General features: G+C 38.9%; 3 protein-coding genes across 3 annotated transcripts; 1 reads left to right on the forward strand and 2 right to left on the reverse strand.

The window, feature by feature from the left end:
- Positions 1-3,323: 3,323 nt before the first annotated feature.
- LOC126805044 (ribonuclease III domain-containing protein RNC1, chloroplastic) lies at positions 3,324-7,080 on the reverse strand. The gene is made up of 5 exons (XM_050532136.1): positions 6,259-7,080; positions 5,039-5,243; positions 4,411-4,611; positions 3,932-4,018; positions 3,324-3,790 (listed from the first exon to the last, which is right to left on the reverse strand). Exons 1-5 carry the CDS (start codon positions 7,026-7,028, stop codon positions 3,467-3,469), a joined length of 1,587 nt encoding a protein of 528 aa, XP_050388093.1. The 5' UTR covers positions 7,029-7,080; the 3' UTR covers positions 3,324-3,466.
- Positions 7,081-11,375: 4,295 nt separating this feature from the next.
- On the forward strand, positions 11,376-14,336 carry LOC126805041 (BTB/POZ domain-containing protein SR1IP1). Its single transcript, XM_050532133.1, has 5 exons — positions 11,376-11,794; positions 11,895-11,964; positions 12,142-12,759; positions 12,845-13,384; positions 13,532-14,336. Exons 1-5 carry the CDS (start codon positions 11,658-11,660, stop codon positions 14,066-14,068), a joined length of 1,902 nt encoding a protein of 633 aa, XP_050388090.1. The 5' UTR covers positions 11,376-11,657; the 3' UTR covers positions 14,069-14,336.
- A 1,524-nt stretch (positions 14,337-15,860) lies between these two features.
- LOC126805065 (uncharacterized) lies at positions 15,861-17,942 on the reverse strand. The gene is made up of 3 exons (XM_050532161.1): positions 17,597-17,942; positions 16,545-16,680; positions 15,861-16,445 (listed from the first exon to the last, which is right to left on the reverse strand). The coding sequence occupies exons 2-3, from the start codon at positions 16,623-16,625 to the stop codon at positions 15,972-15,974; spliced, it is 555 nt and encodes a 184-aa protein (XP_050388118.1). The 5' UTR covers positions 16,626-16,680; positions 17,597-17,942; the 3' UTR covers positions 15,861-15,971.
- Positions 17,943-27,895: the final 9,953 nt, after the last annotated feature.

Below are 27,895 nucleotides of genomic sequence, written 5' to 3' on the forward strand. Positions count from 1 at the left end.
AAACAATTGAGTCTTGCAGTATTACATCTAAATGATCCAATCACGCAGACACTCATGATTTTATATAAAAAAGTTAAATTTTATTGTGATTAATACAGACACAGCAATGAGACCAATTAATGTAAAATGAAGCATATATGGATTTTCAATTGTAATAATTTGACTCTCAAGTTTTTTGTTTCTTTATGTTAATCAACCTTTTTTTGCTTTCACTTTCTCTTTCTTTATATATCTTCGTCTTGGTCTCTAAATGCTATGAATCCCTATGAGGCATAATATGGCCTCTTCAAATGTTGATGGAAACTTATGGGTGTAAAAGTCAGGGGAATGGGTTCTATCTAGGCCTTAGTTAGGGCCTAGGGATATGGTATATATTGCAGCAGGACTATTGTTTCTTTTTTTTGTATGTTGCTGATATATGACAACTTCACTTCTATATACTAAAATACATGAATGATTCTGCAACAATTGGTAGACATGTCGATATGTAATTGAAGTTCCTGTTAAGATTTAGTGTTTGTGATTTTTACTTATAAGTTCCCAACAATCTAATTACTGAATAAAACTATAATTAAATTAATCAACCAGAAAATCTCATAGCAACGCGGGTACATTACCTCGTATGATAGAATACATGTACTAACCAACAGTTGAATGTGCAGAGCGAGCAATTATTTCCCTTCATTCATATCCAAAGAAGACTTTGTTCATATTCAATGAATTCGTGCTGACCGATATGGTGCAGCGTATACTCGCCGAGACTTCTATTTTCATGATCTACCTTCATCATTATCTTCTTGTCCCTGTCTTGTCCCTGTCTTTATTTGTTCCCAATAACTCCAAAACTACGCTCTTCTCCATTACAACCATTCGGCTAAAATCTATCTCTCATGAGATAGATTTATGTTAAATTTAGTCCAGGAGCCGGGAACACCATACTCTTTCATTACCTACACACAAAGCTCGTCATAATACCCATTGACGTCGTCATAGCATCCATCCCAGCATAATTTGCCACATACAGGCATCCCTCAACAGAGACTCCCAGATAGTGGGAAGAGCGATGGTCATCATCATCTTCCATCGCGAATTCTGCAAAAATAGGCAGCTTAATTTCCCGGAACTCCTTATCAACCAAATCAAATGCCACAATAGCACATCCCAGAGGGCTGGAGCGGAGCCAGTGGAATGCTTCATTTAACAGATGAAGGAATGACCTCCATGAGTTGATGGAGTTCAAAATTTTCCAAGCTTGTGACAGTAGAACAGATCGGACTGTTTAATTGAAGAGATTGAAGTTTCCTAGTCCGACTACGCTTCATGCCGAAGGTCTCTTGCCATATAGGTTGAAGATTTCCTTTTATATTTATCATCTTTTATATGGTTAGATTTATATATATTTGGAAGAGTATTTTCAAATATATTTTCAGCTTTATTAAGATATAAAGGGTGAGTAGGATTGGTTATAGAAAGTGATAGAGATGAGTTGTTCTATTCCTTTATCATTTACGGTTTGCATTCAAATAGGGTTAATTCCTTTTCTAGTTAATTTAGATATAGGAAGGTTGTTATGGTGTGAGTAGGATCCGGATATCATGGTTAGGAGAGGAACGGTTTGGACATATATGAGTCAAGGTGCTCGGGTTTGGGCACCGAATGCATGCAGAGAGAAGAGAAGAGAAATAGTTTTGTAAGTGTGAGTTCTAGCACAGTCCGAGAGAAATCCCGAGAGAAATCCTAGATCAACCTTTGTGGCATGGCTCTATTGAATACCTTTTGTGGCTTCTAGTCCTTTGTGGCCCCATTGAGTGACCTCCGTGGTATTCAAGTCTTTTGTGGCATTTAAGACTTTCATGGCTTCAATGACCTCCGATCATACCAAAAAAAAAAAGATCTCCGTGGCGTTTATTCGTGACAATAAAGACTTGTGTGATATTGTAATATACTTGAGACCGTGTTTTTCAAGTGTGAAGTAAATTTTAATTTTAAAAAGTTTAATTACGATGGATCATTTGATCATACATTGTCATTGTAATATTTTATTCAGCAATAAAGTAAAATAAAGTTTCTTGGATAAATTTTGCTGCTAGAAAATATATTCACATCCAGGCTAGTATTGTCAACAGAACACCACGACGTTCTAGGGAATCCAGGCTATCTAGCTCGTTGCTCGTCAAAGTGGACTCAATTTTAGTCCGTAGCTGAGTTTTCACTGAGAATATATTCAATTCCATTAGAAAATTTCGGCTTCGATTATATGTAGCTAAGAGAACTTTGTAGTCTTCCGTAGATGATTGGTAACCGAAACCAAATTTGCAGTCTTCCAAAGCTGAAGAGCAACCAAAACCATAGTTTTTCTTCGGGGGAAAACCAGGGTTGGGTAGTTTCTGGAAGAATCCAGTGGCCGGGTTCCAGAGATAGTAGTTATCAAACCAACTAGTAATACATAAGCATACCAGACCATTGCTCGAGCCAGTAGCTTGAGAACTCGGTCCGGTAGTTTGAATGGGCATGTGAGCTTTCTGACCGAAGAACTGTCTCCAAACGACGGCGTTTGCAGGTCTAGCGATTCGATCTGAGAGCCGTTACTCAACGGGAGCCTGCGACGGAGGGTTCGCTGCTGGGAGGCTAGAATGTAATGGGACTTGGCGAATCGAATGTCGGAAAGGACGTCGGAACGCCACCGTTTCGAAACGCAGCTCCATCGGATCAAGTCTTCGATTTGGCAATATTTGGAGGATTTTCACGATAATATCTTCTGGAAGGTCAATGTTCGCCATTGAATTTGGATATCTCTTCGATCTTTGGCTGGAATCCGAAAAACACTTACTGAATCAACTAGGGTTGTAGTTTATCCTTCGAAAGAAACCCTAGTTTTGTGTACGTGTGAGCCTACTATATAGATATAAAGTTCCAAACACAGTACATTGAACGTCCAGCGCGCTTATGTAAACATCAAACGACATGACGTATCCAGGGATGAAACTAGGAAGACATCTTCTTTTTTTGTGTGGCTAAAGTTGGGTTAAAATTCGTTAATCACAAGGAGAATAATCGAAAGGGTTTCCTAACACAATCAAAATCACAAAAAAAAAACTAGTAAAACTCATTGTATACCAAGTAAGTTATGTTCACTCACAGGTCAGCATCCTTGTATCTCAAATCGAGCATTGAATCTTTTTAACAAACTTTCAGAATAATCAGTAGCCCTAGTCTGTTTGTATGCGTGTGATTATCAGACAGCCAAAAACAAAAGCGTATGAATATGATTAACAATTAGCACTGTTTTTTTTTTTGGACAAGAGCAATTAGCACTGTTACACTGGTATTACATTAGTGTGTTCATGTTAGCTAGCACAATCACAAATTACCTGACATTTTTATAAACAATATAATGAAAGAAGTCCAAGAATATGAGAAAGATTAGTTTCTACCATGTATTGGGATTGCAATAAGACTACCGTTTTCACACATTGACAGCTTTAGGTTGTGTTTGCTCAAAATCGAAAACCTCAAACATGAGGCGTCTTACATCTGGTTTCCCATATACAGTGTATGAAAGGCCATGAATGGCTTGCTGAATAGCAGTTGTGGCAGGATTCCTTAATCTCCGGTTGTGCTCATACGCATCCATAACCTGTTCGGAATAGATTATGAACTGATGGAGGCGCTTCTCCCTCAAATACCTTCCACAGAACTTGTTCATAAGAAGTCGACGGTGTCTCTCGGCCAGCCACTTTCCAGGAGCATCTAAATGTTTCATCAGCAACCTTTCAGCCATCACAAGGTCCTAAGCAAGACAAAACCCACAACCACGGAACTGTCAACAAATTTACTCAAGTAGTATGTGAAAATAGAAACGTAGATTTTGCTAAACCATTGAGGTCAAATAAATTGTATCAGATTCCATAGATGGAATGTAACTTGGTACCTGGATTTTTTGGCCAACATATTCTAATCGCTCATAACAGAAACGAGGGTGCTCAAATTTGTGCTTCGATGGATGCAAGAAAGCAAGCTGTACACAAATAAGAAATTAAACATTTCAGCAAGGTGCAGACTCAATATATATGGCTATGCATGACAAACAGAGTTCACTTGACAAACAAATCTTTGCACAAACTTTATATTTGAATGGTTCTAAACATTTGGTAGGAATGATCCACACCAACGTAGCCAAGTTCACCAACATTTGGTGAATTTAGAGTCAACAGTTACAGAAGCAAAGTGCTAGCTAGATGTGTGAACATGCAGCATATATAGCCCTTGTACCGGAGTCAGTTTCCTTAAGTTGCACATATTAAACTTGTATCTTTATTGTTATTTTCAAGATAAATCTATTATAGTGCTGTCAGTTCAAATAATCTTGGGAAAATATATGTACAGGGATGGAGGGGAACGAAGGATCACCTGTAGCCCTAGTCCAAGTTCGATGTTCCTTGCCTCGGTAATCTCTGGAATTCTATCTGTCATCTTTAAGGGATAGCCCAATGCTCGCATGACTTGAGGTTTGCTTTCATAATCCCATATATTTCCTCTAAACCTATGCATACCTGGTGGAACACAAGCCCTGAAGAGCCTTGGATGTGCAAACAGAGCATCTTCTGGGGGCTGCAGAGGGGTATACAGGTTATTTGCAGGAACCAGCATTTAAAAGATATAAACATCACTACTTACGTATTATGTGGTAACAAAATCAAAGACTCGAGACTGAAAATAGTCACTTTAACATACAATATGACATGAATAAGATAGCTAACAAGAGCATCCTAACATTGCCGCATAAATCTTCATCACTAGAAGTTTAACATTTGCTTTAACAAACAATTTTAAAAGATAGTACTTTTCATGCGCCCTAATCATCTCCTCTCATATTAGTACCCTCAGGCTTATGCAACACACTTGCAACAAAAGTGCACTTTAAAAATATTATGTTGGTGACTACTGAGACAGGATCCCAATGTTTAGCTGTGTACTCAATCTATTTTAAATGGTCCATCAAATTAACAGAAAAAAGAACAGCTAAAAAGAGTTTTACCCTGTAAACTGCAACATCTTGCCAGGTGAGCTTTTTGTCTTCGAATTCTACAGAAACATAATCAACATCTTCTAGTTGTCTCCGTAATCTGGGCTGGCAGTCCTCAGCTTCTGGATCCATTCCAAATACTTCAAAAAGAACACGATATACCTCTGGCATACCAAAACACAAATATATTGCCCCAAACAATGCCCAGAAAACACACCTGCCCATAAACAATAAACAAAATTGAAGTTCATATATTTTCAAGAAACCCCTAAATGGCACAATTGAAAAGAACATATTATGTACCGTCAATGAATAAGCTAATAGCATATACAAATAACTTCACTCAAAAATAGAAGTTACATAGTAGACTCTTAATTCGAGATAAGAAATTGCCTAACAGTTAGTATGTTTTGAGCTTCTATTAGTAACCCACAAAATGTTATTCTTTGTGTATAACGCATATGCCATTTGACAAAAACATGAAGAACTTTGCCACGCATGTGCTAACACACAAAATGCTATTCTTTGTGTATAACGCATATACTATTTAGCAAAACATGAAGAACTTTGTCACCAATTAAGCTAGCCCCAATCCCTACCCTGATATTCCATTCCTGCAAGACTCTCGATCACGTAAATGCTTCATTATCTTATTGATCTATCTAGCTGGTGAACTATTATCTCAAATGCACTTTATCTATTTTCAAATGACAACGCCTCCAGTCTTCCACTAATGTCTTGCTAACTACATCTCACAGACCAACCCTAGGATCCAACAATGTATCTAGTTAGACATTGTATTATAAGACTCAAGCTTCAACATAAATATGGCACAGGACAACATCACGGTTGAACCTAATATTGAGCTAAGACTCTCATGTGCAGGCCTCATGTCCCCACTCTAATACAATCACTCAGTGACTTGTACTTCCATCAAATTAATACAGACTAACTGACAAGTTCAACAAAACATGCTGTTCTTAAGGTACTTGCTGATTCAAAAATACTAAGCAAATGAAAGATACAAGACTCTCGTTGAAAAAGCATAACACTGAGCTACATTCTTCATGTGCAAGCCTCATGCGCCCCTTTTACTTAAACCACTCAACCACTTTTAACTTCCATCGAAACATCAACAATACTCAAGTCTTAAGCACAAACAACATAAAGTATTTAACAATGTACCGTAAGTTCTAACAATCAATGAACATTAAAAAAGCATTGAAACTCACTTAACCGGCGGCTCCCTCTCCTTCCTCTGCAACTTATCCATATCATCAAAAGGAAAGACCAAGTTCTGCAAGCTAGCCGCCTTAATCCACCGCGGCAAGTACCTCTTCCCAATCAAAGCAAACACCCTCTCCCTCATCGGCCCGGGGCTCTCCCTCGGATACCTCTGCAGGAAAAACTCAGCCAAACCCAACTCCAACACATACTGCCCCAAAAACCACAGCCTCGAATGCGCATTCCTCACGTGTCTCGCATTAGTCCTCTCACAACTAGGATGCTGAAACGCCATGTACAACAACGTATCAAACTGCTTAGCTGGGTTGTCATCCCCCAACTTGTCCGAAGCCTCAAGTGGGTACCCAAGAGCCTGTTTGGCTTCCAGTAAGTACTCCTCAATCCAAGCCTTGTCGGCATTGTTGAGTCTCGAAGAGGGTAAGCAGGAACTGAGCAAAGGGAAGGACTTTAGGGACAGCTGTGGGCTGTTAAGGAATCTTTGAGCTAGTTTGTTGTCGTCCAAAGGTGGTCGGAGAATGTAGCGTTTTGGGGGTACTTTTTTATTGGGTGACGTGGCTCTTTTGCGCTCGGAGAGCTCCTTGAGGAGTCGTTGGGGACTGTTCTTGGGGAGCTCTTGTGGGTCGACGGCGACGGCGAAGACTCGGAAGATCGGGTCGTGGGGTTTTGGGGATAGGAGGCGGATTTGGGTTGGGAAAGGTGAGAAGGAGTAAGATGAGGATGGGGTTGAGAGTTGTGTGAAAGTTGAGGAGAGTTCCATGAGTTTTGGGATTGAGGAGGTTTGATTAGTTCAGTTTGGCATTGATGGAGGGTTTTGGTGTTGCAGGGTTTTGGGAGTTTGGATAAGGGAGTTCGTTCTGTGTGAGCTTTTCCTGTGAGTTCTCCACTTCTATGTTTGGATATTCTGGTTTCTGATGCAGACGTTTTGGGTATGGAGAGTGTCGTATGTGGATTTCTGGTGTCGTCTTACCCCGTAGCCATTAGGAAATGGGAAATTTACAGTCATTCGATTTATCACACCGTAATTTCTCAAGTACAAGCCGCCTAACATCCGCCCAGACGCTTTATCTTGCTACCGTTTTTCCCCACTAAGTGCCCTCCCATATTGCCCGCCTAGCCCGCTTAGGCGATTTTAGTAACATTGGGCATATACTTGTAGTCTTGTTATTACTGAATTTCTCATCAACTAAATGGTCATATCAAGCTTTATATTTCACTGTCTATCCTCTCTAGGTTACCAGACAGAAGCTGCTCAACCTATGAAAAAGCTGGGAGCAATGACCTCGATTTGATTGATAGGAATCAAATCGTTTTTGGTAATAAGTAATTCAGTGTAATATGCAGAAATCTTCCAGGAATTGACCACTACTGTATGTGATTGTACTATGAGAGCTTATGACACGAATGACTACCGACCTAGATTTTCTGGGGGATGCTCGGTTGGTGCCCATATGTTTCTGTACCAATAATTATACAATCATGAAAATTCATCATTTTACTGATCATTTATTGAATCAAATCTCTTTCTGTGCAGAGGGTTCATCCACACCCACATGTGGCAATGGGGCAGTATGGTCTTACTCAGAATTAATGGCTTTTTGCAACTTATAGATGTTCCTTCTCATCTTTGTGGCCAAAACTAGTAAGCATTTTCACCAATACCAGATGAATAAGGGCACTGATGTGGAATATATAGAGTAACACTCATGGGACAAGGTACAAATCTAACCCCAACAGGAACCCTGAATGCAATGAATTGCTTCCAAAAATCATATCTTCATATAGTACATTGCAGAATATGATCATATCTCCTAATTTATCAGTTTTAGTTGGGTTTCATAAGCTAGCTAGTGTATATGCTTTCTCTTGGGACAGTTAGGTCTGTGTCGACAAATTGATCGATATGTAAACCCTTACCTTTTACAAGTTTAGTCTATTACACTATTTCCATCAGTTTGCCATTTGAAATTATCATTTGACATTGCCTTGGTATGCATTATTGGCTCAAAAAGTGAAGGGGCTTCATCTTTTTGGATAGGATTAATCAAGAGGTTAGGTTTCCAGGACTATCTAATGCACCCTTATTTTGATCTCCTTGTGTTTTTTGTCGTATCATAAACCAAGCAAGTGCAATCTGCTTATGCATTGGAAGTTTGGAACTGTTTAAACCAAACTCTTAATAGGCCAAATATATGATGGAATTCAAATGGCGAATTGCAGGATGAGTTGCTCCTTTTATCATGTATATAACTTCTAATGAATGAATATTGACAATTGTTTTTCATCACATTGTACCTTACTGACTTTGGTTCAATTTTCTGGAAATATACTGCAGATGAATTCATTTTCTGTTCATTTGTTGTGTCAAGTCTCTTTCTGTTTGAAAAGTTCTTCGACACCAACATGTGTAATGGGGCAGTCTCCAATATATGGTCTTCCTCAAAAAATTAATGCTTTAGAGATGCAGAGAACGATTTTAGTAATGCACGGTATAAATCAAACCCCAGCAGTAGGAATCTTAAAGTCTTAAACACAGTGATACTTCGGAAAATACCTCAGTACATTCTATACATATTATCACATCCACTGATAGCTATAGCTAGCTAGAAAGATCCTCAAGTATGCTAAATATGGCCTGGCCTTATTTCTTTTTTCCCACTATGAATTCTTTTGACAGTGTGCATTGTTGCCGACGATGTGAATTAGGTATTAGTCATTCAAGTCCAGTCTGTTGCTTTGCTTTATTGATTTTTAAGTCGATTGACCAGTTGATATGCCAAGCTGTTCCTTGTCTTAGCTTTCTCGCAAGAGTAGTGGAACCCTTAATCAAGGGCCATTTTTTATTTCCAACACTAATTTTCAAGTAAGATCAATGCCGTTATTATCTACCAGCTTTAGAATTCAGAAATGTTTTTAACCATGAAGGGACTGCAGAGATTGGACAGGATCAATGGAGCAATCAAGCTATTAGTGTAAAGAGAATGTTAGTTTCTCTGATTAAGTACTACACTTATTCTCTTCTTCTTCTTTTTTAACTGAGAAGAAGATAAAAAGTTCAATCTTTTAAAACCGCGCTTCAGTTTCACCTTTTAACTGAATCTTTCATTCATTTTCTGGATGCTTATGTAATACCCTTGTAGAATTATGATATACTATATATATCAATGAAGGTTCTGTTAGCAATTTGCATTTGGCATTTTACATGAAGTACCAAATTCAGGAAATCTGTTTTTCGAAGAAAAAGATAGAATAAGATAGCAACTGATCAGCCCTAAAAACATGCCTATAAATCTGTGATAGAAAAGTATACTGCCAGTGGCTGATCATTCATCACATTCTAGCTTTAGTGACTCCAAGGTTCAAATCTTGTGGTGGCTCCTAAGGTGAGCCCGGCCTTGTGTTACTGCATCAGTAAGTATCAGATTTAGAATACTTTGAATACTTGACTAAGATTTTTCCTAATCAATAATTGACTAAGATCTTTTCTCACTTTGAATACTTTCATCTACACCATCACATGCGATGGGGCAGTCACTAATATATGGTCTTAATAAGAATCAATGGTGTTCCTCTTCATTGTGGCTTAAACGTGCAATGCATCTTCAGCTACACAAGTAAGGACACAACACAGTAGAAAGCTTGGAGGACAGATTGGTACACAAGGTACAAACCAAAACTAGCAGGAATCACATAATCCGTGAAGCTATCTGAGAATTATTGGCTACATAGTACTATTTATTTAAACGATCTTATATGTAGAGTAATAGCTAGCTAGCTAGCTTGGTAGATGCTGAGTCTGCAAAATTAAGCCTTTAATTATTTATTCCTCCATGTGTTCAACTGTCCCATGCCAAACCATATGACACGATCAATTCTTTGAAGAGAAAGATTGTACACATGCTGTGTGCAAGAATTGAACAGCAGTGGAGCTGCAATGTGTTCGATGCATATGAAATGCCAGTGTTGACAATGGACATATTCCTGGCTCCATCACGGTACAATATACTAGGGAAATCGTTTACCTTTGTCTTTATAAGACATCAGAAGTTCCAGCATTATAATGCAGTAGCTATACTGGTATCTGAGACACTGATATATATCGAATTTTGCATCGAATACAAAAAAAAAAAGGGAGGTAGAGAGCCTAGACGCAATGGATGGATGATTTGATAGCTAAGAATGCCAAACAGATATAAGAGGGCAGCAGCTGGGTATAGCCTGATTGATGGACCACCAAGAACTTTATTTTCTGCATTATTTCCTAGGGCATCTTATCAAATACAAAGAATGATAAGCCACAAATTATTGCATATAGTGATGAGATTAAGTGACCAGTTTCTTGCCTAATGATATCCATCACCATGGTGAAGGGCCTTTCATTGTTCATGACGTGAAGGCACATTCTACATGGAGCCCTTTTGATGCCTACAGGTGCTGATGTTTTATTAATTTTAGAAGCATCATTTATTGCAGAGAAATCTAGTCAAGTCACTTTCTTTGTTTGTTTAATTCATGAAAAATAATGAGAAAGAACTCCCGGTTTTCGTGGTTGTAGCCCCTTATAGGAAGGTGATGATGGGGACAGGCTGCTTGTTTCTCAAAATGCCTTGGTGAAACTTGCCATTGTTTTCTTCAAATGCTTTTGTTCAGGAATTACAGGCTTTGACAGTTAAGGCTCATATTAGTTAGCTTCCGTGAAGGCGCAAAATAAAAGATAATCAAACAGGAGCCAAACTGTTAGGCAAGTGTGCCTCTTGATTCATATGCAAGGCATGAAATATTCATCTCTGGTTCTAGAATTAGGGAAAAAAATACCTCATAAGAATGTAAGAGCAAGATGATTACCCTTTTGTGGATGGGAATGTTTATTCTCACGTGGAGATTGAACCATTAGGGAATTAGACAACAATATTATGCAACATCCTCATCCTCACAACCCAAATTTCCTAACCTGTGCCCACACCACACACTACATTCCAGTAATCTTCTTCATCTTTTGTATTTTTCTTCTTCCATGTCCCTGCCTATAATATCACAATTGCCCTTCTGTTCTGCCCCTAAAAATTTGAATTCAGTCTAATGCTCGAGGCCATTTTCGGTAGGCAGATCGAAATATGATCATTACTTGTGAGGCTGCAGATGGATAATGCTGTCATTAGAGGAATAGTGAGAGCTCGAGCTATCTTCAGTTTCTATTCCTTTCATTATTGTAGAATAATGGCCTGGTTGAGCTAGGTAGCAAGTTGAGGTTTGAATGAGAAGCAAATAGAAACAAAAAAGTACCATGGATTCTGTACGTGCTACTGAGCCCACTGTTTAGCAGGATTGTAGCTCAAGCTCTCTATCTCTCTCTGCTATTATTTTGGTTTCACTATATGATGGACTGAACATGATAGAGATCTCAAACACACCTGCCATGGCTGATATTGATCATGGGGAGAAAAGTACTGCACCCACCACCACTGCCAATATGTCCTCGAAGAAGAAGGAGCTTCTCTCTTCGGCCCTGAAGCGAACTAGTGAATGGTTTGCTTCGTGTCTTTTCTTTTTGTAAATCTGATCATATATGTGCCTTATAACTGTCTCTTGTGATTCCAATTGTTTGACAATATCTTGAAACTTACAGGATTTTTTCTCAGGAGATCTCCAGTGATGTTAGCGTTCGTGTTGGAGAAGTTTCCTTCTCACTGCATACGGTAACTTAACTATTCAGTTGCATTTCATGTTTTTAAATTAGGAGTGCACCTTGTGAATATGGTTATACATCTACGTCAGCTAGTATTTAACTAATTTTTGAATAAATCTTATGATATACTGAATAAAAATTAGGAGTGCCTTCATTAAGATGATAACACAAGCTACCACAATTGCAGTTTCCTTTAGTTTCAAAATGTGGATACATTAGGAAATTGGTGTCTGAATCAACTGATGCTGAAATATCTGTTATTGAGCTACCTGATGTTCCGGGAGGAGCAGAAGCTTTTGAGCTTGCAGCTAAATTCTGCTATGGAATCAATTTTGAGATAAGCACAGAAAACATTGCAATGCTTCGTTGTGTGTCAGAGTATCTTCTCATGACTGAGGAGTATGCAATTGGAAACCTTGTGGGAAGAACTGATGCATACTTGAATGAAGTGGCACTTAAAAGCCTTGCAGGCGCAGTTTCGGTTTTGCGCACGGCAGAAAACTTCCTTCCAATTGCGGAGAAAGTGAAGATAGTGGGCCGATGCATCGATTCAATTGCTTACATTACCTGCAAAGACAGCCAGTTCTGTTTGTCTGGTAGGACTAGTGATAGTGGCGGTGAGAGTCAAAATTCTTCAGGAGTGTATCAAACAAAACCTGTTGTTGATTGGTGGGCTGAAGATTTAACCGTTCTTAGAATTGATACCTTCCAAAGAGTTCTGATTGCAATGATGGCAAGAGGGTTTAAGCAATATGCTCTTGGACCAATACTCATGCTCTATGCACAGAAATCTTTAAGAGGTTTGGTGAGATCTCACTCCAGAATACTACTTTCTTCTGTCTTATTAGTATTCACAAGTATTTATCTAACTGATTATACTTCTGGTATAGGAAACATTCGGAAAGGGGAGGAAGAAAATCGATCCACGACAAGAGCATGAAAAGAGAGTTGTCTTGGAAACAATTGTGAGTCTTCTGCCAAGGGAGAAGAATACAATGTCAGTTAGCTTTCTTTCTATGCTGCTTCGTGCTGCGAAAAATGTAGAAACAACAGTTGCTTGCCAGCTAGATTTGGAAAAGAGAATGGGAATGCAATTGTCTCAGGCTGTCTTGGATGATCTTTTGATTCCCTCTTATTCCTTCACTGGGGACACATTGCTTGATGTAGATACTGTGCAAAGGATCATGATGAACTACCTAGAGTGTCATATGGATAGGAACCATATGAGCTTCAATGCAGATGATGAGTATGTTTCTCCTCCACTAAGTGACTTGGAACGAGTTGGGAAGTTAATGGAGAACTATCTTGCTGAAATAGCAACCGATCGGAATTTATCTGTGTCAAAATTCATTGGCATTGCTGAACTTATTCCAGAACATTCAAGGATAACCGAAGATGGGATGTATAGAGCAGTAGATATCTACCTAAAGGTGCATGTGTATAACATTCTTAACAGTCTCGTAAAACAGCTTTGCTGAATCTTGTTAGACTGTTATTAGAGTTTACTGTTATAATTTAGCCTACTTTAGGATATTGAAATTGTCAATTTAGTTTAAACATCTGTTTACATTTTACAGGCACATCCAAGTCTAAGTGACATGGAGAAAAAGAAAGTCTGTAGTGTGATGGATTGTCAGAAGCTTTCTCGTGAGGCCTGTGCACATGCTGCTCAGAATGACCGGCTTCCTGTTCAAACCGTTGTCCAAGTGCTCTACTACGAGCAGCAGCGCCTTCGAGATGTCATGGATGGTAGCCTCATTGGTGGTGAATCATCTGTTCTTCCTTCCAAAGTAAACAACTTGTACTCCACTGATCTCCACCACCAAGTTCCCGATGAACTCTCCATCTTGCGTAGACAGAATGAGGAGCTGAAAATGGAGTTGCTGAAGATGAAAATGAAGCTGAGAGAACTTGAAACATCTACTGTGAAGGCAGTAACGAGCAGTCCGATGGGAAACATTCCAATATCTAGTGATAAGCCTCCTCTGCCTCGAAAGTCATTTATCAGCTCGGTTTCAAAAAAACTTGGGAAACTTTCTCCATTTGGAATGACACCTCCTACTGCCAAAGGCCGCACAAAGCCTCCCAAAGATCGACGACATTCAATTTCTTGATGCCATATCACACTTATGAGGATCCAGTGCCTTGGTCTGTTTCTTACCTTCAATCTATTTACCATCTCTGCTCTTTTACCATGTTTGTGCTTGTGTAATGTCCTTGTACATATCGATGTCACCATGTTTCAAAATAAGATTACATAATTCCAATGCGTTGAGCCGTTAGTATAAAACTTGAGTTGCTGTATGTTTTATCAATGTTACTTTCTAGACAACAGGTGAGCAGAATATTTAACTTAGTGCTACTATGATGAGAATACATGAGTTGTTCATCCAATTTCCATGAGATAAATTTGGACACCCCTTCTGTCAAGAGAATCAAAAGAGCTACTTCTGCTTGTAATTGATATGCAATGATCAATGTAAATTAGACATGCTAGGCCCAGAGGAGCTGCAATACCAGACTATAGTAATAGCTGTTTGTGGGGTCTAAATTTAAATGATTCAAACCTTTTGTGACAAAGGGCCTTTGATAAAGTTGAAGACCAACTCCAAGGACAGACTAGCAGAGTTGCCTGTTGATGATGTCACAGGAAAATTATATATCATGGAATCCAAAAGATGAAGCATATGCTTTCAGTTTCATATGAATATGATGATACTTTGAAAGGAGTCATGACCTTCCTGGAATATAAATTAGCTTGGCATTATTGTTTGCTTAGAGGCCTTAATTGATTGAAATGCCTAATCATGTTCAACTTCTGATTTGAATACAATGAGACCTTTCGGTCAATTAGAACCTATAATTCAATTCCATTATGTAACATCACTCATAAGTCAGACTATCAGTTTCTGACTTTCATCAGCCTCTAGAATCCTCAGATTTCAACTTTCCTATAAATGATTTTGAGCTCAACAACATGAAAAGTTACTGCCAGAACAAACTAAATATGATCTCTGCTTGCTTTTTTTTTTTCATGGATAAATCATAACTGCATTGCAGAAATGAACTGTATGTTCAGTCTTTGCATAATTAGTGCCAGATTGATATACATTATCTAGAAATTAGGTGAAGATTTTGGGGCCAATGTTTGTCTAACTCACAATTTTCCGCCAATATCTATATCTACTTTCTATTTTTCTTCATATATACCTTTATACTCTTCCCCTCAGTTTTCATGAGGCATGATAGTTGCTTGATATACATTGCTGCCTGTTGAGGTTGTTTTTGGACAGCTGAAGCGTCTAGGACTAGAATTGACTGTTAACAAAGTTCTTGCAAATTATATAAGCTTGTGTTTTAAGGTCTGATTCCTCTTATGTCTTGACAGCAAATAATAGACTGACAAGATAATTTTCTTTTGAGCAAGATATTGATGAAGAGGTTATTTTCAATTACACAGATTGCCTTAAACTACAATACAAATTTCTTTTGTCAGCATAAGATGTTTGCACACATCACATGAGATGAAAATATTCTTATCTTAAGAGATGGACAACTGAAATTGTCTTTGAATGATGATAGACATCCACTGCTACTTGTTTGTATTTGAGATTCTTCTCTTCAATCTCTTTTATTAGGTTATCTTGTCAACTTTAAGTGCATCATATTCATTGCATCAGGCGACAAGGCCTTCTCTTCAAGTTCTTATGTAAGAAGCACTTTTGTTGAGTAGCTTGAGTTTTAGAAGAATACGAAAATAACACTGATGTGTAGAATATTTGGATGTGCTTCCTTAACTCAGAAAGCACTCTAATCTATTTATCTGAAACCTTCATTTGCTATTTCAGAAACAAGAACAAAGTATTGGAGACAAATTACTTATCTTTGTACAAAAATTCCACCAGAAATCACACTAGCAATCCACTAACTTAGAATCGACAACATCCATCACAAATTAGTCAGCAGAAGAGGGTCCAAAATCACATCATATCAACCTAGAGGATCATAATTCTTTGATCAAGTCATGTTCAAGCTCAAAACTTGGAAAAGCCAAGGAGGCATTTTGAGCCTCTCATCCTGTCTCAGTTGCTCTTCACACCCACCCAATTGCCCTTTACTCCTCCTCTGATAATGAGTCCTTGAACTAGTCCTGTTCACATGGCTTGATCCAGTAGAAGAAGAAGAGAAACTTGGCCCTGATTCTGAAGTTACTTGTGCTTCTGATTTCTTCCTTCTGTTTTTGTTGTATCTTGTGGGTCCCAAAGTCAACTCAATCTCACTCTCATCTATGACCTCCATTTCTTCTGCTGCTGCTTCTGCAGGTTGTTCTAAATCTAGCTTCCTTTGCAGTTCATAATTCAGTTGGTGACTGAAACTGATCTCATTCTGTAAATCCCAACTCTCTCTATTATTTCCTTTAGGCCTGCTTTTACCTATTGAACTGTTCATCAATAACTTCTGGATATGGTACAGCCTATGAAGTTCATTTACCTGCAACAGAATGAATGCTACTGATAATTAATATTTCTGAAGATGAAATTAATTATGAAAAAAAGAAAGAAAGAAAAGTTGTTGAGAATTATGTATAACCTGCTCCTTGAATATTGCTTCATGCTTTAAGATGGCCATCCTCATGCATTCTTTGTCATATGGATCAAGAAGCTTCTCCATGGAAGCTTAACTTGTCTTGCTGTACTACTAGAGCTCTATCCAACAGTGTATTTATCTGCCAAATGAAGAAAAACAGCAAAAGCTTAAACCAGCTTACCATCAATGTTGTATTTGATTTATATTCTGCCTAGAAACTAACAGAGACGGATATATGCTGGGATAATGAATTTGAAATAGATCACTACAAATGGATGATTTAACAAGAGAACTGCCTTTAGCACATAGCTTGTCTGCTTCTAACAGTTCTGGACCACAGTAATTATGTCTTATACAAAATATCTTCCAGTACAGTACTATCCTATAATATGTGGCTAATTCTTGGTTGTATTTTTCAGGTTCTTAAGATTTTGCTTGCATCTCAGCTACCCACTTTGGAGATTCAGTTTGTTTCTTTCCCTGTTGGTAACTTAGCACGTAAATGAACATTCTTTTCTGTTTGTATTCTCCTACTTCCCAGAGATGACGATATCGATCAGAATACCATAGTGTCATGTAGAGTTTAACATACTGATTGATAATAATTTGGAAACCACATTTCTGAAGCTGGCCTTACTACTATACAAGATCACAATTTCCAGTATGATACTCTATTTAAAATGAGTTATTAGGTCAGTTTGTCTTATTTGTTCTGCTTAATTGTCAACTTGGAAGAAAAAAAACTCCCTTCCTTTGTTGTCAAAGTAAGTTCACATTCTCATTATCCTATGTCATTGCCTCATCTGTATAGACTAATTTCAAAATCTGAGGGATTAATTTAAAACAAAGAATTCTTGAAGTCATTAAAGATTGGAAAACAGGCTGCTGATAGATCAAAACCCAAATCTAAGAACTAATGAAATTCCACAAGTTTCAGAACCCAAATGAAATGCATGAGTTTGCATCTAAGAGTATAACTTGAAATTCAAGACAGCACACACATTTAGATTTAAAACAATGAAGTCACACAGGAAGAGAACAGTCAAGTTTCTGACCTGAAGTATGTCTGCAAGATCAGAGATTCAAAGTCTTCAAGAGCTGATGACAAGATTACAGCTTCTGCTTTTGAATAAGAACTAGATGAAGAAGAAGCAGAACTCCAAAAAGAGAAGAAGGAAAGTATAGTGTTTCAAGTAAAGGCAACAGCTTCGTTTGATTGAATATGATCTAGCTTGTCTTCACATTGCCCATCAGTATATACTGCAAGCAACACATCACAGAAATATAATAATATGACTTGGGAAGAATTTAAGAATCTCTCTTTCACACAGAAACCGAAGTGTTTGTTGATGTTGTTTGTGTTGGACTTGGGGGTTTTGGGGCATGCCAAACCAAATCTGAAATCCCAGTGCTATAAGCCAATGTTATTCAAGGTTTGTGAAAGAAAGTCTGAAAGAGATGCCCAGTTCAGACAAGTCCAGCAAAGCCAATATATTAAATGACTAAACAAACTTAGTAAAGATTATATTCTAACTATATGCATATTAGTGTATAATTGTTAAGGATGATCACAAGGTACATTGCTCAACTCAAGACAATGATTAGAATAACAGCTTAGTGAATCACATGCACCTAAGAATTATATATCCCTAACAACAGTTGTCTTGGTTTTAGATATTGATTTCTATAATTTGTACAACAGTACATACGAAGCATGCTAATTTTAATTTACATCGGAAATTAAACTAATTCTTTGCCAAAATATAAATTGATGGATATGGCATGGCCTGGCCTGGCCCGCCGACAAATAGATCAGTACGATAAGTGGGTACCTTTGAAACAGCATCAAACAAGCCTAGACTGCCCAGAGGATCTAGAAATCCCAATTATACACACAGAGGATCAATTGTGATTTTTTTTCATCCTAGATTTATCTCATTTCATTATTTCAATTAACCGATGGGAAAAGTTTAGGAAATCCTGCATTCTTTGTATGTGTATATTGTAATGATAGATCATGGTTGGTTTGTGGCTTTGTGAGTTATTGATATTCTTTCGAAGTTGGTGCTCATTGTACAACAATAAACATAGGAATAGATAACTAAGATAAGAGAAATAATAAGAAAAAATGCAATAGATGAAAACCACTGTATCACTCCCTACCCAATGACAGTACGAGTGGTAAACCAAAACTAATTAAAAAGGACTACAAAAAGGGGTTTAGGGGAGTGATTCTAAATAGATAGGATATACTTTATCAAAACAAAATAGTCAAGGGGTACATACACGATTATAATTGCAGATGCTAGAGATTGTTCGTTTGTTTTTTCTACAATTTTTGTTATATACAGTACATTATTTTAAAAAATATATATTTTAGTGTTATTTTCTGCATCCTATTAGTTTGAAAAAAAAAACACATTACATGTATGTTTTTTGATATGGGAATTATATATACATATGTCAATATGAACTAGCAATTACTACATTCAACTCATCACATATAGAATTAAAGTTCTAAACATCTTTATCTTTTGAAGAAAAACAACAAATGTACATTGTATGCCTAAGAAAAAGCATGCAAGACCTAACACAATGATTATTATAGCCACAAATAACTGAAATAAGTGCAAATTAAGCTAATAGATATAGTCATATAGACAAAATATTTCTCCCTATTTTAGGTGGGGGAGAATTCAACAAACGGTACCTCAATTATTGGTTATTCTAATTTTTAGTACCTCATATTTGAAAATTATTGTATTAATACCTCAAGTTTTATTTCAACCTAATTTTAGTTCGTTCCATCAATTAACGTCATTTGTGGCTTCATCTCTCATTAATTTATAAGGGCATTTTCGTCACTTCATTATTTTTCGATTCCATATTTTATTTTCTTTCAATTTCAACTTTTTTTTAACCAAGTTAATTAATTCATATCATTATAAAATTAATGAGCATTCTTCATTTACCACAACTATTACAAACAAACTAAAGTTCGCAATTACAAAATAAACCAGTATGTATTTCATATTGTATGTGTTCACCAACCAACACCATATTGTTATAATAATATGCTCAAAAACTCTATCATAGGTATTTAAATATTTTAAAAGCAAAATAAAATGCTTATATAACTATTCGTTAATTTGAATGGTATAAAATGTTGGCTATAAAGTAAGTGAAATCAGTGAAAAATAAAATGACGAAAATGCCCTTAAAATTTGGTATGAAATAAAGTCATTAACGGTGTTAATTGACGAAAATAACTAAAATTAACATAAAATAGAAAATTGAGGTAACAATGGGATAATTTTTAAATGTAAGATACTAAAAATTATAATGACTAATAATTGAGATAATAGCTAATAATTGAGATAATGCTAGTTGAATTTACACTTTAGTGGAGTAGGTTCCCGGTCATATAGTCATATAGATAATGTAAAAAAGGGACAGATTGGAATGGAAGAACTAAACCAAATAACTATACAATGTATGGCCCCTAGCTAGCTGGGAATTAGTTTAATTTGAAATCTAGAAAAGAAGGATGGATTAGCTAGGTTGCATTTTAACAAGTTAATTACTCAAATAAAACAAGTGCGATGAGATTGATCGTCGGTACGTCCAGCTAGCCGGCCTTTCTGCCCGGTCGTGGTTATCAAGAAGACGATGAATAACATATAACTTAATTATATACAAGCGTTAACATGCAGTGCATGTTTCTTGTAGGAAAGGTAGCTGCTGCTGTTGCTGCGAGGTAGTGTTAGCTTGTGTGGAGTTTCGTGATCAATGATCTCCAGCTCCAGCTATTTCATTCCCTTCTTCTTCTTACACTGTTGTCACCTCGTGATCCATCGTGGAAATGTGGAATTGTGAGAGAGAGAGAGAGAGAGAGAGAGCGATAGAGACAGAGGTGGGTCTCGGTGGGTGGGTGGGTGAATGGACATGGAAGCACGCGTTGCCGGTTCTCGGAGGAGCAGCCGTATGGGGCGGTGGGTCCATTGGGTTTGCTGACCGAAAAAGCCTGCAGACTTGCTCAGGGTGATGATGTGATAAGCTACAACGCCCCTGTTTCGTTGGTCCATCCTCGATCGGACCCACGACCTCCACTTGATTCCATGCCGGAGCTAGCTAGGTTTTGATTTTTCAAAAACCATCAATCACCTAGCAATTGGTTGGTTGTTGGTGAAACCGTGACAAACCCTAAAACTTCGTGTTGGTGCGAACAAGGATGTTTGGCAGGATGGGGTCTCCGTGCATTGTGGAGCTCCGTAGAGAGGTGAAACCTAAGTTTCGCGTTGGCGGTGTAGAGCCTTCAGCTCTACAGACCGTATGTTGGTGTGGTGATGGCGGTGTAGGCACGCAGAGTCGGTGGTCTCACTCTCTCTGTTGTTAGAATCGTGATTGTGTTTCTCCCAAGTTCCGGTTGAGTTGTTTTTCGGATGAGAGTACTATGCGGGTTGTCGGTTGACAAATTCGGGCTATGAAGATGAATCGTGCGTCGGTAGATTAGGCGGTGGTTGATCAGAAGTTTTTGTGTCCAAGGATGCCAATCAGTCTTGGTCGGCGTTGGAAAACTAGATCTAGGTGGATCTGGCAGAAAGGGAATAGCAGGCGCATATCACAACCTCCAGATGCCGTGCTGGGCTCTGTGCGGTGGTTTCTTGTCGCCGACAAAGAAGCTCCAATCTGGGTCAGGAGCTCGAGTCTGGTGGGCTTGGGCGACTTGGTTGGGTCTGTTTGGACCTACAACCTCTTTTGGGCTCGGGTCTAATGGTGTGGGTTTTTAGGCCCATTACTTGTGGTTTGGTTAATGTTCTGGTTACCGTAGGGTCAAAAATAATTTATATTGTATTTTAACTTATTGTTATACTTTTATGAGTCGTAGAGTAAGTTTTTTATTTTATTTTATTTATGTTTCATTTTAAGGATAGTTCTTAAATAATAGACATATATTATGTACTAAGTTTGAATTTCGGTTCAAAACCTCTTATTTGTAGCACGACAATAACATAAGAGTATATAATGATTATTCAAGTCTTCATTTTATAAATATCCCAATGAATTTCAGAAAAAAAAAAATTGGTGCGAACAGTATGCGGTTCCATTTGTTCATAATTAAGTTTGAAAGTGTGGAATACATTCAATACATTGTTGATTTATTTTTATTTTACTAAAAAAGATTTATTCCGACAGTGCCTTCTCATGTTTTTCCGTTAGTCAACATTCGGGATCGTGATTGTATATCATTCTTCAATAAAAATAATTTGTATATTTTAATACTCTGATCAAGTGTATTAATCAAAATTCCGCGAATATGATTAATTGTCATGTCATTGTCGAGTGAATTCTTAACCAATGTCGGCAAGTCATGCTAGTCCTATGTATAGTTTGTATTTCTCCAAATAGAGAATAGATATTTCAAATATATGAATAATTTTGCCATGGGGTTTTGACTTCTAAATAAAATTCGTAATCACGTTTAAGATTTAGTGTTGAATTTTTGCAAATATATATGCACAAACATGTACGTACCTTCTATCACGGGTTGATTTTCAATTTAGTCACATATTACTGTAATCTAATTCAATTGAATATTTAATGGAATTATAGGAGCATCTATAGGTGCTATATCCTTTGTTCACGTTGCATTTCAATGATATCTTAATGAGCGTTTTTTGGACAAAATTATTATAATGAAGCTAAACAGCCTCAACTCCCATTAAAAAATAACAAATAAACTGGCATGTATCTAGATCTTCCGGTAATTAAGTAACTTTTTACACCAAAGATGTTAGCTTATGATCAAATGCCGGGATCACGTACTCATTCCCTCATGTTCAATGTGTTGTTCTTAATTTCAACTTCTTTAGAGTGGGCTGCTCGAAAGACTCTTCTTACAAATTAGTCTTTCCGTATAATTAAATAAATATTATTTCAGAGAATTACTATTATACTTTTATGTGTGTTTTAACCTAATAAGTTTTATGTTAGGAGATATATTAACATCTCCGTAATAGATTAAGACTCCGAATCATACGAGATTGTGGTTTTTTGTATTGCCTATATATAGGTCCTCATATCATTCAATAATACACAATTATTTCATTCTACATCATGTTATCACGCACTTTGCCCTATATCCCTGAAACTTTTAGAGCCCCAGAATGTTTTTTACCGCCGACCGCCTTCATCTCCGGCATCTTCCGGTCAGCGCTCCTCGTCGGCGCAACCCCTGCCCACAACCTTGCATGCCACCCCTGCAACCAGCCCCTACACGCAACCCCGCAGGGACTCATTCACATTCGCTCCGCAAAAATATCTTTTTGCCCCGCAAGACCCCGCATTAAAGAATTCAAAATTGCTCCTCCCGCATATTCACGCAAGAAACGTGAACTTTACAAGCAAGGTCTTCGCTCAAGAGAAGCTACTCCCGTCTACTACAAACCTTCAAATGTAAAGTTTTCATAAACGTTCCCGCTTTTGAACGTATAGATATATTATATCAGGCGCTATTAGCCTTCTTTTTGTCTTTATTCCGGCCTTTCTTATAACGCTGATGAGATTATAGAGGGATGGGTTTCCCTTCTTGGTCGATGTTTTCTATGTGATAGTCCTGGGGGAGTTACGATTGTTTTGAAAGGGAACTTAATCGATTTTCGTGTGGTCGCTTGAGTGCACCGCTGTTTTGGGTGTGATCGCGAGTATCGCCGTTTGCATCGATTTTTCTTGTGACCATATACGTCACCCCTTCTAATTCCAATTATACTTGAATCTAATCGATTTTGTATTCGTTTTTGTAGATGTCATCGTCATCTCGACCGTAATTTGGCCTTCTTGATCTAGAAGGAAAGGAATACCACCGCTGGGTTTCCGTCATCGAGCTCGTTTTCGAGAGCCGAGTGATAGAAGACATGTTTGCCGACCCTCTTGCTGACTTCCCACCCATGGTCAAGACTCAAACTCTCATCTTCATGAGACGTCACATCCATGCAACTCTCAAGAGGCAATTCTTGAACGTAAAAGATCCTAAAAAATTATGGGACAAACTACGCTTGCGGTACAATAACATTCATGATAAGCTTCTCCCTGAATTGACCGTTGGATGAGATAACATCCGTTATTGGTCTATAAGAGAGTGGATGACTTTAATCATGATATGCTATGCATGTAATCTGATCTTGGCACCATTGGTCTCATCAAGACCGACCTACATCTTCTCAATAAGACATTGGACATGTTTCCAATCAACTATGAGGTTCAAGCTCATACATACCGCACTCATGTAGAGGAAGGGAAGATCCGGTCTTTCGCCGACTTAATGGCGCTCTTGGCTAAGAAGGAGAGACATTCTGAGATCCTCCTCAACAACAATAATAGACCTGTTGGCACTAAAAAGATTTCTACGCCACAGTCTAACTATGGGAAAGCTCCTAAGCAAAAGAATCAATCAAGGAACGCTGCATACCAGCACCAAAACAACAACTCTCATGGTGGGAGGCAACAAGGCCGGTCTCGGCCTAAGTCTAATACTTGGACTCGTGATGGTGGCAGTCCCGCACCCTCCGGGGGAAGCTGTCCCCGTCCAAAACCTCAAGGAGGCCGTACGCCTCCTCATGCCTCCACTTCTAGCAATGGAAAGTCTCCATGCTTCAAATGTGGCTCCTTCAAGCACTTTAATCGTGATTGTCACGCTAGCACAGAGATGATCAAGGCATATTCCGCCTACAAGAAGTTTCTACAACCCGAATCGAATCATGTGGATGAGGATCCTGAGATTGAGACTCACCACATCTCCATGAAGCCCGAGCCCCTTGCTTCAAAGGCTAGGCCTCTGGCCGCTACCATGGATACTCCCAACTTTGATTAGTCGTTTTAGCTTTTTTAGCTTTATGATTAAAGTATTGTTATGGCAGACCACCATTGTTATTTTCATTGACTTTGTAATAGTCTTTTGATTTTGGAATTAGAAGTTCATGTGTGATGTATTTAAGATTGACATTCAATAAAATTTCTCATTTTCTTGCTTACAAGACGACCTCTTTGAGAATTTTATTTACCTTACACTTAGCATGATGATCAACATGTGCAACTCACGTGGTTTTAAAATTTGACGCTTTTGGGTTACATGAGACCCCAATAGCACTACATTGTGAATTTGGAACTTCAAATTTGGAAAATGGCCCTCGGAACGTAAAAAACGACGTCATTTTTCCCTTGGCCGTACCCGGTTACCATTTCGGCGTTTCCAGAACGTTTTCCGGCATCTTGCTGGCATATTCACTGCCTTCTGGCCATTTTCCGGTGCTTTCGGCACCGCCATCCGGTTCCTGTCGGACCTGCAGCTCCGGCCTCCATACCGGCCATCTCCGGCCGCCGCAGGCCGGTTTTCTGGCAATCGGTGCCACCGGATTCCGGTGAGTTATCCGGCGATTTTTTCATCGTTTCTCATCATTTTCCGGCATATTTCCAGCAGATGCTGCCACATTTTCCTAGTCCAAATTTCACCCGGTTTTGAGTTCTTTTGATATGGTTTTCCGGTTTTCTCCAAGTCCGTTATAGACACTCACCGACACTCTTTGTGTGTGTTTCCACACCATTTTGGATAGTTTCTACCACCCTAGTTTGCTGTTTGGTATTTCACTGCTTCAATACCATGATTTCCAACTCTTTAGTTGAAGAATGTAGTACTATTGCCATGTGATACATTCAATGGGGTCGCACTTTGTTCCGATTCCCTTTCTTACAATATTCTACGGCGTATTGTATAGAATTATTCCCGTGTCCCTGACTCTCTTAATTGTCATTTTGTAGATGTCCTGCGACGAAATTGAATGTCTAGCTGATTGCGGAACGACCCACACTGTCCTACGGCACAAGCAGTTGTTCACGGATCTAGTGTTTTCAACTTCTTCGATGACTACAATGATTGGCTCGAAATCCGTCATTCAAGGAAAAGACACTGCTTCTTTCATGTTGCCTAATGCTACCACTCTCAACGTCGTAGGCGCTCTTTATGCGCCGAAGTCTCCCTGCACCTTGCTAAGTTTTAAGGACATATGTGCCAATGGTTTTCACCTCGATACTTATGTTGAGAATTGAGAGGAATATCTTTGTGTTACCTCTGAGAAAGCAGGCAAGCGCCGTATCTTAGAGAAGATGCCGAGTCTTGGGAATGGTTTGTATCTTATTTCCATTCGAATCTTTGAATCATATGTGGTTGAACGCAACTTTTGTGATTCAGACTCTTATATGCTTTAGCATGCCCGTCTCGGGCACCCTGGACGTGATATGATGATTAGAATTCTTAAGAATTCACATGGTCATCCATTTTTCAAGTCCCGGAAGTGATTGGAGGATCACCTCACCCATGCTCCACACGGTGAGGCCGTGCCTACTCGTGCACCGCACGGTGTGGCCGAGCATGCCTCTCTCGGCAGCTCTACGGCTTTCATGCCGTCGATGGCGACATCCCCTCCTTCACAAGAGCTTGTGATGCCTCACATGCTTTCTAATGCCTCCATGGCAATTTCTGATGCCCATCGCTCGTTTTGCAAAGCTTGTTCTCTTGCTAAATTTCAAGGAAGTCCTTCTTTTGCTAAGGTTTCAACTGAGAACATTCCATTCTTATAACGTATCCAAGGTAACATTTGTGGACCTATTCAACCAGAATGCAGACTTTTTTCGATATTTTATGGTTTTAGTTGATGCATCGACGCGCCGGTCACACATCGCTTTGCTATCCACAAGGAATGCTGCATTTGCTAAGTTTTTAGCTGAAATCATCAAACTTCGGGCTCACCACCCCGGCTATCCTATCAAATCCATTCGTTTGGATAATGTGGAGAATTCACCTCTAAAACTTTTGATGATTACTGCATGTCTATTGGGATCGAAGTTGAACATCTCATTCCTCATGTTCATTCACAGAACGGTCTAGCAAAGGCTACGATCAAGCGTATTCAGCTTGTTGCTCGGGCCATGGTTATGGGTACTAACCTGCCGGTCTCTGCGTGGGGATATGCAGTGTTGCATGCAGCGACACTTATTCATTTCCGACCCACGGCTAACCAAGTGTTTAGTGCGTACCATATGGTAACTGGTTACGAACCCATTATTTCACACTTACGCATTTTTGGTTGCGCCGTTTATGTGCCTATTACACCTCCACTGCGTACTAAGATGGGTCCTCAGAGACGATTAGGTATCTATGTTGGATATAATTCCCCAACCACCAGAGATCTCTTTACTACAAGATTTGCAGATTGTCACTTTGATGAGACATGCTTCCCGTCGTTAGGGGGAGATTATCATTCTAAATGAACGTCATGAATTGACGTGGTGTGTCCCCACTATGTCTCATTATGATCCCCGCACTGCTCAAAGCGAGTTAGAAGTGCAACGCATTATCGACCTCTAGAAAGTCGCGGATTCGATGCCCGACGGCTTTGTAGATATTGCTAAAGTGTCGAGATCGAACATACCCGCTGCAAATGTACCGGCACGGTTGGATGTCCCGAAATACGAGCGTGGAAGACAAGCTCCTGGACCTAGCAACGTTGGCACCGCCCCTGACAGTGGGACGGAGGCCGGCGGCGGCACCACCGTACCCCGTGGTGTTGCCGGCGCCCCTTGTGGCGACGATGCCGAGATGGCCCGGCATGGATCAACTTCGGCCTCGGCTCCTCAAAGGAAAGGGGGAGACCGATAAATTCTAGGGATTCAAAGCCTAAAAAGAAGCGAATGACTAAGGCACAACGCGTCATCAACAATGATCACCATCGTATGAAGTTGTCTCTGATTACAGCTATGTCCATGAATCAACTCAAGTGTTACCATGGGATGCTATGGAACTTTGTTTGATGCCAGAGAACAACGAAATCTCAGTGAACTACACAAGTGAGCAGTCGGTCCGAAACCGAGCCACTACATGCATTGATGACGTTTTTGCTTATTCCGTCGCACATGAGATCATATCTGAAGACGACGTTGAACCTTGCTCTGTAGCTGAATGCGAACGCAGAGCAGATTGGCCGAAGTGGAAGGAAGCAATCTAGGCAGAACTTGACTCATTAGCGAAGAGAGAAGTCTTCAGAAAGGTTGAATTGACTCCAAGAGATGTCAAACCAGTTGGACATAAATGGGTCTTCGTTCGTAAGCGTAATGAGATAAACGAGATCGTGCGTTATAAGGTAAGACTCATGGCGCAAGGATTCTCACAACGACCTGACATTGACTATGAAAAGACTTATTCTCCTGTTATGGACATCATTACCTTCCACTACCTTATTAGTCTGGTAGTGTCCGAAAGACTAACATGCAGCTTATGGATGTGGTCACAGCTTATCTCTATG

The sequence above is a fragment of the Argentina anserina genome, chromosome 1 (assembly GCF_933775445.1).
Source record: "Argentina anserina chromosome 1, drPotAnse1.1, whole genome shotgun sequence".
NCBI lineage: Eukaryota > Viridiplantae > Streptophyta > Magnoliopsida > Rosales > Rosaceae > Argentina > Argentina anserina.

Excerpts from the sequence above, each read along its gene's own strand:
- LOC126805044 (XM_050532136.1), bottom strand. The coding sequence starts at position 7,028 with ATGGAACTCTCCTCAACTTTCACACAACTCTCAACCCCATCCTCATCT. Across the intron at positions 4,612-5,038 it reads AAGATGTTGCAGTTTACAGG|CCCCCAGAAGATGCTCTGTT; the intron begins GTAAAACTCTTT and ends ACCCCTCTGCAG. Across the intron at positions 3,791-3,931 it reads ATGTTGGCCAAAAAATCCAG|GACCTTGTGATGGCTGAAAG; the intron begins GTACCAAGTTAC and ends TGTCTTGCTTAG.
- LOC126805041 (XM_050532133.1), top strand. The coding sequence starts at position 11,658 with ATGATAGAGATCTCAAACACACCTGCCATGGCTGATATTGATCATGGG. Across the intron at positions 11,795-11,894 it reads CTGAAGCGAACTAGTGAATG|GATTTTTTCTCAGGAGATCT; the intron begins GTTTGCTTCGTG and ends TGAAACTTACAG. Across the intron at positions 11,965-12,141 it reads TTTCCTTCTCACTGCATACG|TTTCCTTTAGTTTCAAAATG; the intron begins GTAACTTAACTA and ends CCACAATTGCAG.
- LOC126805065 (XM_050532161.1), bottom strand. The coding sequence starts at position 16,625 with ATGGAGAAGCTTCTTGATCCATATGACAAAGAATGCATGAGGATGGCC. Across the intron at positions 16,446-16,544 it reads AAGCAATATTCAAGGAGCAG|GTAAATGAACTTCATAGGCT; the intron begins GTTATACATAAT and ends ATTCTGTTGCAG.